This window comes from Lacerta agilis, chromosome 5, assembly GCF_009819535.1.
Source record: "Lacerta agilis isolate rLacAgi1 chromosome 5, rLacAgi1.pri, whole genome shotgun sequence".
NCBI classification, from domain to species: domain Eukaryota; kingdom Metazoa; phylum Chordata; class Lepidosauria; order Squamata; family Lacertidae; genus Lacerta; species Lacerta agilis.
In genome coordinates this window covers 73,967,483-73,979,566 of record NC_046316.1, presented here as the reverse complement: position 1 = coordinate 73,979,566, position 12,084 = coordinate 73,967,483, and the positions used below count along the sequence as shown (strand labels likewise).

Here is a 12,084-nt window from a genome sequence, read left to right as displayed (position 1 = left end):
CCAAACATGGGTCTTCCAGCTGTTTTTGGACTAAAACTCCCATTATCCCTAGCTAGCGGTCAGGGATGGTGGGAACTGTAGTCCAAAAACAGCTGGAGATGAACTTTTGAGATAGCCAGGGGCCAGCAAACTTTTTCAGCAGGGGGCCAGTCAACTATCCCTCAGACCTTGCCAGGGGGCGGACTATATTTTGAAGGGGGGGAAAATGAAAGAATTCCTATGCCCCACAAGTAACCCAGAGATACATTTTAAATAAAAGGACACATTCTACTCTTGTAAAAACACGCTGATTCCCAGACCGTCCACGGGCCGGATTTAGAAGGTGATTGGGCCAGATTCGGCCCCCGGGCCTTAGTTTGCCTACCCATGGCCTAAGGTGACTTGAACTTCCTTTATTTAAAGGTTTTTAAAAATACTAAAATTGCGCTATATATGATCTGGTATAGTAGAATGGCACAGTGTGACTTCACTAAACATGACCCATAAAGAATCCACCAAAAACAAGAAGTTGACATTTTTTAAACAAGAATAATTTCCTGCTTCTCAGTTTAACCCACTGCAAACCAGGCAAGCTTTCAAATCAAACAGCAGGCACCCACTTCCAGATCATAGAACTCTCTTTCCTTTACTGACTAGACTTAACAAACTAAGTTTTAGTTCAATTAACCAATTAAATATTCATTGACCCTTAATTGATCCACTTCCATAGCCTGCTTCAAAGAACACCTACCACCTTTTATTCTTGTTAAAAATAAATGCCTTGAACTGCCAGCAGGGATTTGGCATCCAGGCACTAACTCCGCTACCATTTCTCACACACTGCAAAACGCATCCTCATACATGAGTGTTGACCTGAATGTGTGAAACCGATTCGAGAAGCAGTTCACAGTCTCTTCTAATGAAACACATTTTTCAGTTTCCAAAATGAGTCCGCTAACTGATTGCTGGATCACAAATGAGGCAAAATTACCATTTCATCCCATTCAAGGATTCAGGAAACATGAAGGGTTTTAAGATGAGCAATGCACTCTTAACGGCATTTACACAGAAGTTACCACTGAATTCAGTGGGCCTGCCTTAGGATTTCAGCCTCTGTCTTCTAAATGTTTTAATGATTGATACAGTGCAAGTAATTCATAATTTTTTTATCTTATGGCAGCTTCTCTGAGCTCCATGTAACTTTACTTGTAGTGAACCTGCTAAAAATTGGGGTGCACAACAAATTAGAAGAGTATCTAGCTGTTCAGTGTACTTAAAACATTGATGCATACCTGCACATATAACGTAATTTAGAGCAGTGCTCTTCAAACACCAGATGTAGGTAGACTATGACTCCCATCATGCTTGATCATTGGGCTAAGCTTGCTGTGGATGATGGGATTTAGAGTCCACCCACATCTGGGGAGCCCAAGTCAAGGAGCACTGATTTAGATGATTCAAAATCAAAATATCATTATAAATCAATTAAGTATTAGCTGTATGCACCAAATCTCACAGGCCCCAAATCCCTTTTCTCAAGCCATGTTAGTAGGCCAGGCTCCACCAAGCTGGTGCTGTCCCTCGCCCCCAACGTTTTGGATTACAACACTGCTCAACCCTAGGCTATGCTGATGGGAGTTCTAGCCCAAAACATTTGAAGAGCACCAGGCTGACAAAGCTTTTAGGCAGTTATTTGTGTCTGACCATTTACAATCTACTAGGATCGCACATTTAATCACAATACATAAAAACCCACAAAACTTTTCTTTTTGTAAAAAAATGGCAACTGTATTAAAAGATTTTTTTTAAATGAATAAAACATCTATTAAATGTCTGTCCAGGATTTAAAATTACAGTTATCGAGATTCTGTTTTCCAGGTACATCACATTACAATTCATTTCATTGCTGGTTGAAGGTATATCTTTTACAAGGAGAACACACACCAAAAAAAAATAATAATGCTAATATCTGTGAACTTGATTTTTTTTAATAAAAAAAAAAACCTGAACGCCATGGAAACTAAACTGACAAAAGGCTCAAATGGAAAATAAGAAGAAATTAATTTTGTTAATAATAGGCCCTTTTGTTCTGGCTTGCTCTGTATGATTACTGAAAGGAAACGGTTAAGTAGGGTTTTTTTTAGTAGTAGATAATGGGATTCTTGGAACCTCCACAGGTTGGCACTGGCTGCAACAGCTGTTTTGAAGGCACTCTACAGACACAGGGTTGCTGTTGGCCCTGCATCACATTCTAGGAAGTATTTGTACTTTAGAGAGCTAGTCGTCATAATTGGTTATTGCCAACCTCCGCCCTCCTCAAATTAAATTAAACCACCTCCTAGCCCTCCCGCCCTCCCAAACCCCACAAAAACACACAACTTAAAAATTGTGCAGATCTGTAATGTTTTCACAGCAGATTTTCTTTTTTAAAAAAAAACAACAACAACCAAAAATACAAATAAATGAATGCTCTCCATTCCCTCCCTTTCGATACAGCAGGTAAACAAAAATAGAAGATTTCACAATTAAATCAGCAGACACTTCTCTGGCACCTCGCACACCGTATTGGCATCAGTGTTATTAAAAGTCCCAGGCAGTACACGTGCAATACTTCTTCAGATGGGATAGGCTTGTTAACAAATATTCCAACTTTGCATAGAAATCCGCAAGAACCAAAAGTTTCCTAGTCACTGGCGGAATTCGGACTGGCAAGTGGAGGGGGCTTTCTCTTTTCTCCTCCCCTCCAAAAACACAAGTATCATTCCTTCACTGCTGCTCCCCTTCACCTCTTGTTAAAAGCAATGGCTAATTCCCCCACTTCTCTCTGCAAAAGAGCACACACAAAAAAAAACCCTCCCCCACTGGTTCTCGGCACAAGAAATAAGCAACAATCAAATGGATGGCATATACATGTTGGAAGGGCCACACTTCCAACAGGATTTGTGTGTGTGTAAGGGGGAGTGGGTGGGGTACTTTTTTGCACCAGATGTTAACGAGAGACAATGCATACCCATGACACTGATAACCACCAGCAGCAGCAATAGCATAGTAAGCCGTAACCTGGAAGGAATCCGGGTGCAATGCAAAATTGTTTCAAAAGCTGGAATTTCACAGGACAACATTGCTGCCACAGCCGCCGTCTGTGTGTGTGTGTGTGTGTGTGATGGTGTTGTAAACCTTTAATTCAAGGAAAAAAGGAAAAGAAAAAAAAATAGAAAACAATACAGTCGTGATGTCCTCTCCTCCTTTCAGAGGATCACGCAGGAAGAGCAGCATTGATCGTCCCCGTTGGGTTGGGAAGCGTAGTTCATCTGCCGGACGATCTCGGCAAAGAGTTCGTCCACCGAGGCTTTGTTTTTGGCTGAAGTTTCCATGAAGGGGCAGCTCCAGTCTTCCGCCAGGGCTTTGCCTTCCCCGAACGAGACCTCCCTCTCGCCCTCCAGGTCCACTTTGTTGCCCACCAGGATCATGGGCACCTTCTCGTACCTCTTGACCCGGATGATCTGGTCCCTCATGGGCTTGATGTCCTGGAAGCTCTGCTGGTTGACGAGGCTGTAGACCAAGATGAAGCCTTGCCCGTTCTTGATGTACAGGTCCCGCATGGAGGCGAACTGCTCGGTGCCGGCCGTGTCCAGGATCTCGAGCACCGAGGGCGAAGAGTCCACCTCGATCTCCTTGCGGTAGAAGTCCTCGATGGTGGGGTCGTACTTCTCGATGAACGAGCCCGTCACGAACTGCACGGTGAGCGCCGACTTGCCCACCCCGCCCGAGCCCAGCACGACCACTTTGTATTCTCGCATGGCTCTTCGGGCGGCGGCGGCGGCAGCGGGCTGCGCGCCTCGGCCGGCCGCCTTCCCTCGACGAGCCCGCGGCGGCTGCTGCTGCGCTCTCCGACTCCCCTCCCACCCTCCGAGAGAAAGAAAGAAAGAAAGCACGGAGGGGTGAGGGAGGGAGGCAGGCAGGCAGGCGGGCGGGCGGCCGAGGGGGAAAGCCGCCCCTCGACGGAAACGGAGGCGCCCTTTCCTCTCTTCGCGGGAAGGCAGTCGAGGGGCGCTTAGGCGGCGGCGGCGGCCGGGTGAAAAGGGCAAAGGCGCCCGCCTTCCCCCGCGCCCCGGGCCAGGCAGAAGGGGAAGGAGCGGCGGCGAGAGCTCCGAGCCGCTTTCGCAAGGCAAGAGCTGCGCCTCAGCAGCACGACGACGACGACGACGAATAGGAGGAGCAGCAGCAGGAGGAAGAAGAAGGGAAGCGGCGGCGGTAGCTGCCGCTGCTGCTCGAGGCGGCGCGGAGGCGGCGCGCGCTGGTTCCAGTGGCGTCCCGGCCGCGGGGAGAGCTGCTGGGCGAGGAGGAGCGCGCCGCACTAGCCCCGCTGCGCTGCTTCGGGGCGCCGCTCGCGAGGTCCATCCCGCCTCCTCCTCCTCCTCCTCCTCTTTCTTCGCTGGCGGCCGGCCCCGCGACGCCCTCCGGTGAATCACTCGCTTCCCTCGGCTTCCGACCCCATTGGGCGCCGGGGCGCTCCCCTTCCAACCACCTGAGAGGAGGCGAGGCAAGGCGGACGGCACATCACGCGCGCACGCCCCGTTCGCTCCGCTTCCTCCGCTCCGGATTGGCTGCCGGCCCGCTTGCTCGTCGAGCGGCCCAGGCTCATTGGCCCAGGCGGCGGGCTGCCTCGTGGATGGGTTCAGGAGAAAGGGGATTGGCCCGGCAGCAGCTGTTTCTTTCTTTCTTTCTGGCGCGCCCCGCCCCCTTCCCCCGCGCTGCACCTCCTTGTTCTCCTGCAACTCCTCCTCCTCCTCCTCCTCCTCCGCGCCCTCCCGCGAACGCGAGAAGTTTGGTCGGATAGTGTGGGAAACGGGGATGAGCAGCGTGGGCGGCGCTTGGGGGGCGGGGAAGGGAAAGAAGAATGGGGTGGTTGGGAAAGGAAGAAAAAAAGCAAGCCGGGTAAATGGGAAGCGGAAGCCTCGGTGCACCCCGAGAGAAGCACAGGGGGAGGAGAGCGAGGTGCAAGGGTGGGAGGGCTGCGGGAAGTAGGTTTAGCCGACTCGAAGGAGCAGTTTTGAGCAAGTTGTCGGCAGGGCAGTTCGTTTCCTGCCTAAGCCCAGTGGGAATTCAAAGGTCCTTACTCCCAGGTAGTGCTCACAGTCTGCAAAAGAGCAGAATCTGTAGCCCCACAGATGTTGTTCAACTCCCATCGCCCCCGAACCCTGGGCTGGTGGGAGATGGGGCCCAACATCTGGAGCAGTGTTTCCCAAACTTGGGTTTCTATAGCTGTTTTTGGACTACAATTCTCATCACCCCCTGACTACTGGTTCTAGTAACTAGGGATGATGGGAGTTGTATTAAAAAAAAAAGCTATAGAGACCCACGTTTGGGTGACACTGAGCTGGAGGGTTAAGGTTTCCCCCTGGCTTAGTGGTAGAGCATTTTTTTTGCATGCAGAAGGTTGCAGGTTTGGTTCCTGCCATCTCCAGGTACGTCTAGGAATGTCCTCTGTCTGACACCCTGAACAGCCTCTGCCAGTCAGTGGAGGCAATACTTTATTCCCTGTTGTCTAGAACAGAAAAACAATATTTATCCCACAATCCAGGACCATCCACTCCAAATTTGCATTCATCATCCTATGCTCTTTGTCCCCTTTTCTGGCACACTGGATATGGATATTATACATACATAATATTGCTGAAGATGACCATGCATTCTACCCTAGAGTATTGGGTCAAGGAGTATTTGCATCATCATCATCATTGATCTCAAGGTGGGATAACTTCCTTCAGAGATTTAGATAACTTTTGTAGTAGGAGCAAGATATAAATTTAACAAACCTAAACTTTAATAATAAAACCATTAAACACTTAGAGTCTAGTATTTCCCAAGTGTTGTACATATATTAAAATATAAGCAGTTCCTGCCCATATATTCACAATATAATGAACATGATAGGAAAGGAAAAAGGAATGCGGAGAGGAGAGGAATTGCGCAAGTGCTGGAGCAGCTGCTCCTTCAATGGCCAATGGATGGGGCCAGGTTGGTCTCCTTGCCATGATGTGCTTTCCAGGTGGACGGTTGCAGCCTCCAATGTTCCTTGGTGCTCTAGCTGATGGCTGAGGCCAGAGTATACCTCCCTGCAATCAGGGTGTCTTTACTTGTGAGTATTATTTAGTTAGGAGAGGGAGAACGTAGGCAGTTTTCTACTCCGACAAAATAATGTGAAGTTCTCCAAAATATGTATTGGTTTATGGCAAGGGTTAATGACCTACAGACTCTAGTCCTTAATCAATTTTAGAAAATATTTTTTTTCCATTCAGCTGCATTATAACAGATGAATCATTTGGGTCTGACATGGGGCAGCTGCCATATGATAAGATTATTTTCTGTTTCTTCCTTTTTAATAACAATCAGCCTGGCTGCGATTTGAATTACAAGAAACTCTGGCTGTTTGCCGTAATTTGTTCACAGTATTACTCTTTGTCAATCAGACATTCCATTTAAGAAAGAAAAAAGAGGAATCCACCCATTATGGTTGCACCTTCTAACCTTTGCTCTTTTCATATGGCGGCCTCTCACTATAAAGGGATTTGCTTCATAAGATTTGCAAAATGCATTGCATCAGTGTAAAAAATACACTGAGTAAATGGTACTGGATTGGGGGGGGGAGAGAATCACAATAGCAACAAGCTGCATCTTCTCCCTTGTAATGGATTCCCTCCCTATTCTATTCACATCTACTGAGTTATTACCATCAGTCCCTGGTTACTAATGACAAAATAATAATGCATTATGTTTGAAAACCACTATTCCAACAACATTGTAGAGCTTTCAAGGAAGGCAAGCCTGCTCATTAGGACACTGTTTTTTCCTTTTATTGTCTTGCCAGCTGATAGACAGTGGTACCTCTGGTTAAGAACTTAATTCATTCCGGAGGTCCGTTCTTAACCTGAAACTGTTCTTAACCTGAGGTACCACTTTAGCTAATGGGGCCTCCCGCTGCCGCCGCATGATTTTTGTTCTCATCCTGAAACAAAGTTCTTAACCCGAGATACTATTTTTGGGTTAGTGGAGTCTGTAACCTGAAGCGTCTGTAACCCGAGGTACCACTGTATTCATCTTGGAGTAAGGATGGATTGAACATCTAATTCGGCCACATTTGGACCTTGTGGACTCTCGATCATAGATTCATTGCATTCCATGCCATGCCATGCTGCATTTGGCACAGAATAGGCATTTTTGTGCAAAATGCACACTTTTCAAACGTGCAGAGGCAAGCTTGAGCTTTTCACAGAGTGTATAGCCACATGTTCATTCTGTTCACTCCATTTATGTTTAGTGTGCAATAAACTTTAGGTAAGTCGCTTATGGCTTGGCCCCATCTGTCAGCCAAATAAGGAGAGGTTAGACAGGAGCTTGCTCCCTCGTCTCTACCCTGCATGAAAAACACCGCACCACTCCAACCTGTTCCCGGGATTGTAGAGCCAAAGAGAGACACACTTGGGCCTCTGTCGTGAGCTTTAGGGTGGCTGAGGGCCACTGCGAGGCTGCACTCTCTGCTTTCCAGGAATAACATGGCAAAGGAGAATCTAGCCGGGTCCCATTCATCAGCCAGTGATGATTTACATGCATAAAGTAAATCCCAGGAGAGCCTCAAACCCAGGAGAGCCAAAGGCAATGCACACAGTACTGACAAAGACAGAACAACCATCTGATTCAGTATTCGCTAGCTTCCTATGTAAGGAACAGCACTGCAGCACTTGCTTTTCCTCATCCCTACCTTCATGCTTTCTTTTCCTTTTCCCTCTCCATTATTTTTATATTTTTTTATTTTTTGCTTTTGCATCTTGTCTATTTGATCGTGAGCCTGCAGGCAGCAGCTGTCATTATCTTGTAATATTTGTCCCAGTGCTTAGAACATATTAGGCACTTAAAAGTCGATAGCAATAATAATTAGCAATGTTTCTGGCTTTGTGAGGAGAGCTGCATAGAGGAAATCAAGTCCCCAGTATGCATGTGCAATTGATTGCCCCATTTCATTATTGACCTGTTAAAAAATATCCCTTAGCCCATATCTAGAAGAGAAATGGGTCTGGCCAAAGTTCAAGATGACTGACTTCTTTTTGGCCAATGGGAACAAGGAGATTGCAAGATAATAGTAGGTTTTGCTTAGACTTGCAGCTAAAAGCCGGAAAACATTTCTGGCTCTGCATGCATGTTGACTGTGAGTCTGACAATGGACATTTCTTCTTCTTTCCTAGAACAGTTAATTATTACGTTAATATCACATGCCAGCTTTTACTCTCTATTTAAGCATTGCTTGTAATTTTATCTTTCCTTAATTTTATGTTGCACTCTCCAAAGAAAGAAACACAAATGGTCTTCAGACTCTTTAGCGGAAGCTTAAAGAGGTAAAGTGTGAATTGGACCTGGGAAGGGGAGAACTAACTATCTAATAAGGAGTGTGGATGTTTGAGTCCCTTTCCATCCCCTTGAGAGCATCCCTGTCAAAACAGAGCTAGTTAAGGCATTCAGCATTGTGGGAGATTTTCAATTTATCACTTTGCCAGGGTTCAGAATCAGCTGGGATGATGCTCCCTGGCTGGGAGCTAATTAAGGACAGATGAGCCTTTATAAGTCCAGCAGTTCATAGGCAGCCTCACTGTAAATAGTTGAAAGCTTAACTTAACCACCTGGATTTCTGCCTTCCCAGAAGTTCTTAAAGCAGCCTTCCCTAACCTGGTGCCCTCCAAATGTTTTGGGCTACATTTCCCATCAGCCCCAGCCAGCATGACTAGATATTATGGTAGTCAGAATGCAAAACATCTTGAGAGCACCAGGTTGGGGACGGCTGTCCTAAAGGCACAGAACCCTGTTTTTTGGGGGGAGAAAGATCTGTATAGTTAAAGCTATAGTTAAAGCTATGGTTTTCCAAGTAGCAATGTATGGAAGTGAGAGCTGGACCATAAAGAAGACTGATCACTGAAGATGCATTTGAATTATGGTGCTGGAGGAGACTCTTGAGAGTCCCATGGACTGCAAAAAGATCAAACTTATCCATCCTTAAAGAAATCAGCCCTGAGTGCTCACTGGAAGGACAGACCCTGAAGTTGAGGCTCCAGTACTTTGGCCACCTCATGAGAAGAGAAGACTCCCTGGAAAAGACCCTGATGTTGGGAAAGATGGAGGGCACAAGGAGAAGGGGACGACAGAGGATGAGATGGACTTGGACAGTGTTCTTGAAGTGACTGGCATGAGTTTGGCCAAACTGCGGGAGGCAGTGGAGGATAGGTGTGCCTGGCGTGCTCTGGTCCATGGGGTCACAAAGAGTCGGACACGACTGAACGACTGGACAACAAAGCAGTCCTGTGCACATGGTCCCCCAGTCCTGCCTCATTATACAATTCCTTTGACCCTGCCCCTCAAAGCAATGAAAAATATCCAGCAACAGAAATATCATTAATTTCCAGCCTTGGATACTCTGAAGCAGATAATAGATTTCTTGTTTGATAGCTGTCGATGAACTTGCAATAGAATCAAAGAGTTGTAAGGGGGCCTTCTTGGCTATGTAGTCCAACCCTCTGCTTGATGCAGGATATCCATAGCTACAGTTGATTTAACATCCATCCTGAAAAAATGGCTTCAGAAAACTTAAGTGCATGGTCACTGCTTTGTGGTCCTGATTCATGTATTTCCTTATGGCGGTTTTTGGATTTGCATTCGGTAGGGAAGGGTGAGGTAGAAGAAGTTGTGAGAGCAGGGCTTTTTTTCAGCCAGAACTCACTGGAACTGAGTTCTGGCACCTCTTAGGTTCATTCCTGGCAGCTCTTTAGGTTGGGGCTGTGCGCCGGTGGGTGGCACAGCACCTGGGGCTATTGTGTTGCCACGGCGATCGTGTTGGTGCAGCGATTGTGGCCGCACAACAGAGGTAGAGGTCAGCAGGAGTTTCGCTGAAATTGGCAGTGGGGGCAAAGAAGTGAAGGTGGGTGCTCCCCTTAAAAAAAAACTCACATTCCACCACCTCTTTTTCTAGGAAAAATGCCCTGGGTGAGAGAATACGGTACATTATGCTGTGGTTAGAGAGGCCCAAATATGCTTCATGAGAGTTGGTTCGCCTAGGTGGATATGAGCATACAGGCAAACCAAACATGGTTGCAAAGAGACTGGATTTAAATAGATGTGTTCTGTTTGTTCAACACAGAGATAATCATAAAGCATTTCATTTCCAAATGGTATATCGTTAAATGACTCACTTGAAACTACTGCACTTTGTTGTGTTTGCAGCGGGAGCTGGTTTCTTTTCTGATCAGGAAGTTGCCAAATACTGCATGAGTAATGCTGATTAATGCTGAGTCACCCATTTCCTACTTCTCTAGTGAGTTTCTGTGATACATGGGTAAACAGGTACTTCTTTGGCGGGGAGGGGTGCTATAGAGGAATTTCAAACACAATGCAGTATACTTCTCATCGCACTATATATTCCCACTTTCAACATGTGTTTGTAGTCAGATGGAAAGGTAAGTAGAAGAAATTAGGAATTTAAGCCCCAGGTACTGCAGATTTAGCTCTTACCTGGGCACAGTTTACCTAGATGATGATGATGATAATGATAATGATAATAATAATAATAATAATAATAATAATAATAATAATATATTATTTGTACCCCGCCCATCTGACTGGGTCTCCCCAGCCACTCTGGGCGGCCTCCAACAGTTATTAAAATACATTAGGCATTCTCTAATGTCTTTGTTCCCAGCTAACCCTACCATGTCCTTTACCTTGGCGTCAGCTTACAGCTTCTGTATACCTTCTGGACAATCTAGGCCTGTGGCAGACGTCCAATCATGTATGTAAAGCAAGGGGAATGGTGTGATTTAAGGTGCAAAACTGGCACACATTCCCTCCCTTGGCTTGAGCTTTTCTTCCACAGAACCTCCCACCCTGCTCCTTTGGGATAGCTAGGAGGAAGTTAGCAATATTTACACATTATTGGGATAGTCCCACATTTAAATACATGGGTCTCCTGCTGACACTTGCACTTTGCTTCTTAGTCTGAGCCTTTGCCTGTTCTGGTGTGTCAGTCTGGCTGTTTCATGCCTGAAGCGTAGGAAGTTGCCTTATACTGAGTCAGGCCATTGGTCCACACAGCTCAGTCTACGCATTCTGCAAGGTTTCAGACATGGAGTCTTTCCCAGCTGTACCTTGAGATATCAGGGATTGAAACGGGGACCTCCTGCATGCAAAACAGATGCTCTGTCACTGAGCTCTGGCCTTTTCCCTGCTGCGTTCATGTGGACTGGCATGGACATCCTTGGAACGAGAGACAAGCCAGCTGCTTCTCTTTCTAAACACCACCAGTCCTTGAGGAAATACAACAAATTGTTCAGTGTACTAGAAATATATCTAAAAGTAACATTGGTTTCATGCTAAATGTTGTAATGTGTTTGGGAGTGAATCTGAATGTTCTCTCAATGATCTTCCCAGTTCAGTTGTTAAAAAAGGACTGTTTGAGAGGTCATGTTGGCTGAAGAAGCTTAGCCTGGCAAGCTTGTTGAGAGGAAGGGCTTTTGCCTTACTAAATAATTGGTCAAATATAGGTAATTTGTTTCCAGTTTGGTGTAGTGGTTAAGAGCGGCAGACTCGTAATCTGGGGAACCGGGTTCGTGTCTCCACTCCTCCACATGGCCTACGACCCTCATACCTACGGGACCGCCTCTCCTGATATGTCCCACGGAGGACCTTACGGTCTTCAAATAAAAACATGTTGGAGATCCTGGGCCACAGGGAGGTTAGGCTGGCCTTGACCAGAGCCAGGGCTTTTTCGGCTGTGGCCCCGATCTGGTGGAATGCTCTCTCACAAGAGACTAGGGCCCTGCGGGACTTGACATCTTTCTGCAGGGCCTGCAAGACGGAGCTGTTCCACCAGGCCTTTGGCCAAGGCGCAGCCTGATCCCCTTTCTCCTTCTGTAATCCTCATAGAATTCTAACCCAATGGTTGCCATCAGGGGCGTTTCTAGCCCCCTGGCTGCCAGGGGCGGCAAGCCAAGAGGCACCCCTGGGGCGGGGCATTGCGGCATGTGCATGCGTCATGACGTCATGACGCACGTGCACAGCGCGATG

At 46.7% G+C, this 12,084-nt stretch overlaps 1 protein-coding gene across 1 annotated transcript; it reads right to left on the bottom strand.

Moving 5' to 3' along the window:
* Window positions 1-2,952: 2,952 nt before the first annotated feature.
* Window positions 2,953-3,821, bottom strand: RAP2B (RAP2B, member of RAS oncogene family). Its single transcript, XM_033150473.1, has one exon. It carries the CDS (start codon window positions 3,777-3,779, stop codon window positions 3,228-3,230), a length of 552 nt encoding a protein of 183 aa, XP_033006364.1. The 5' UTR covers window positions 3,780-3,821; the 3' UTR covers window positions 2,953-3,227.
* Window positions 3,822-12,084: the final 8,263 nt, after the last annotated feature.

Excerpts from the sequence above, each read along its gene's own strand:
- RAP2B (XM_033150473.1), bottom strand. The coding sequence starts at position 3,779 with ATGCGAGAATACAAAGTGGTCGTGCTGGGCTCGGGCGGGGTGGGCAAG.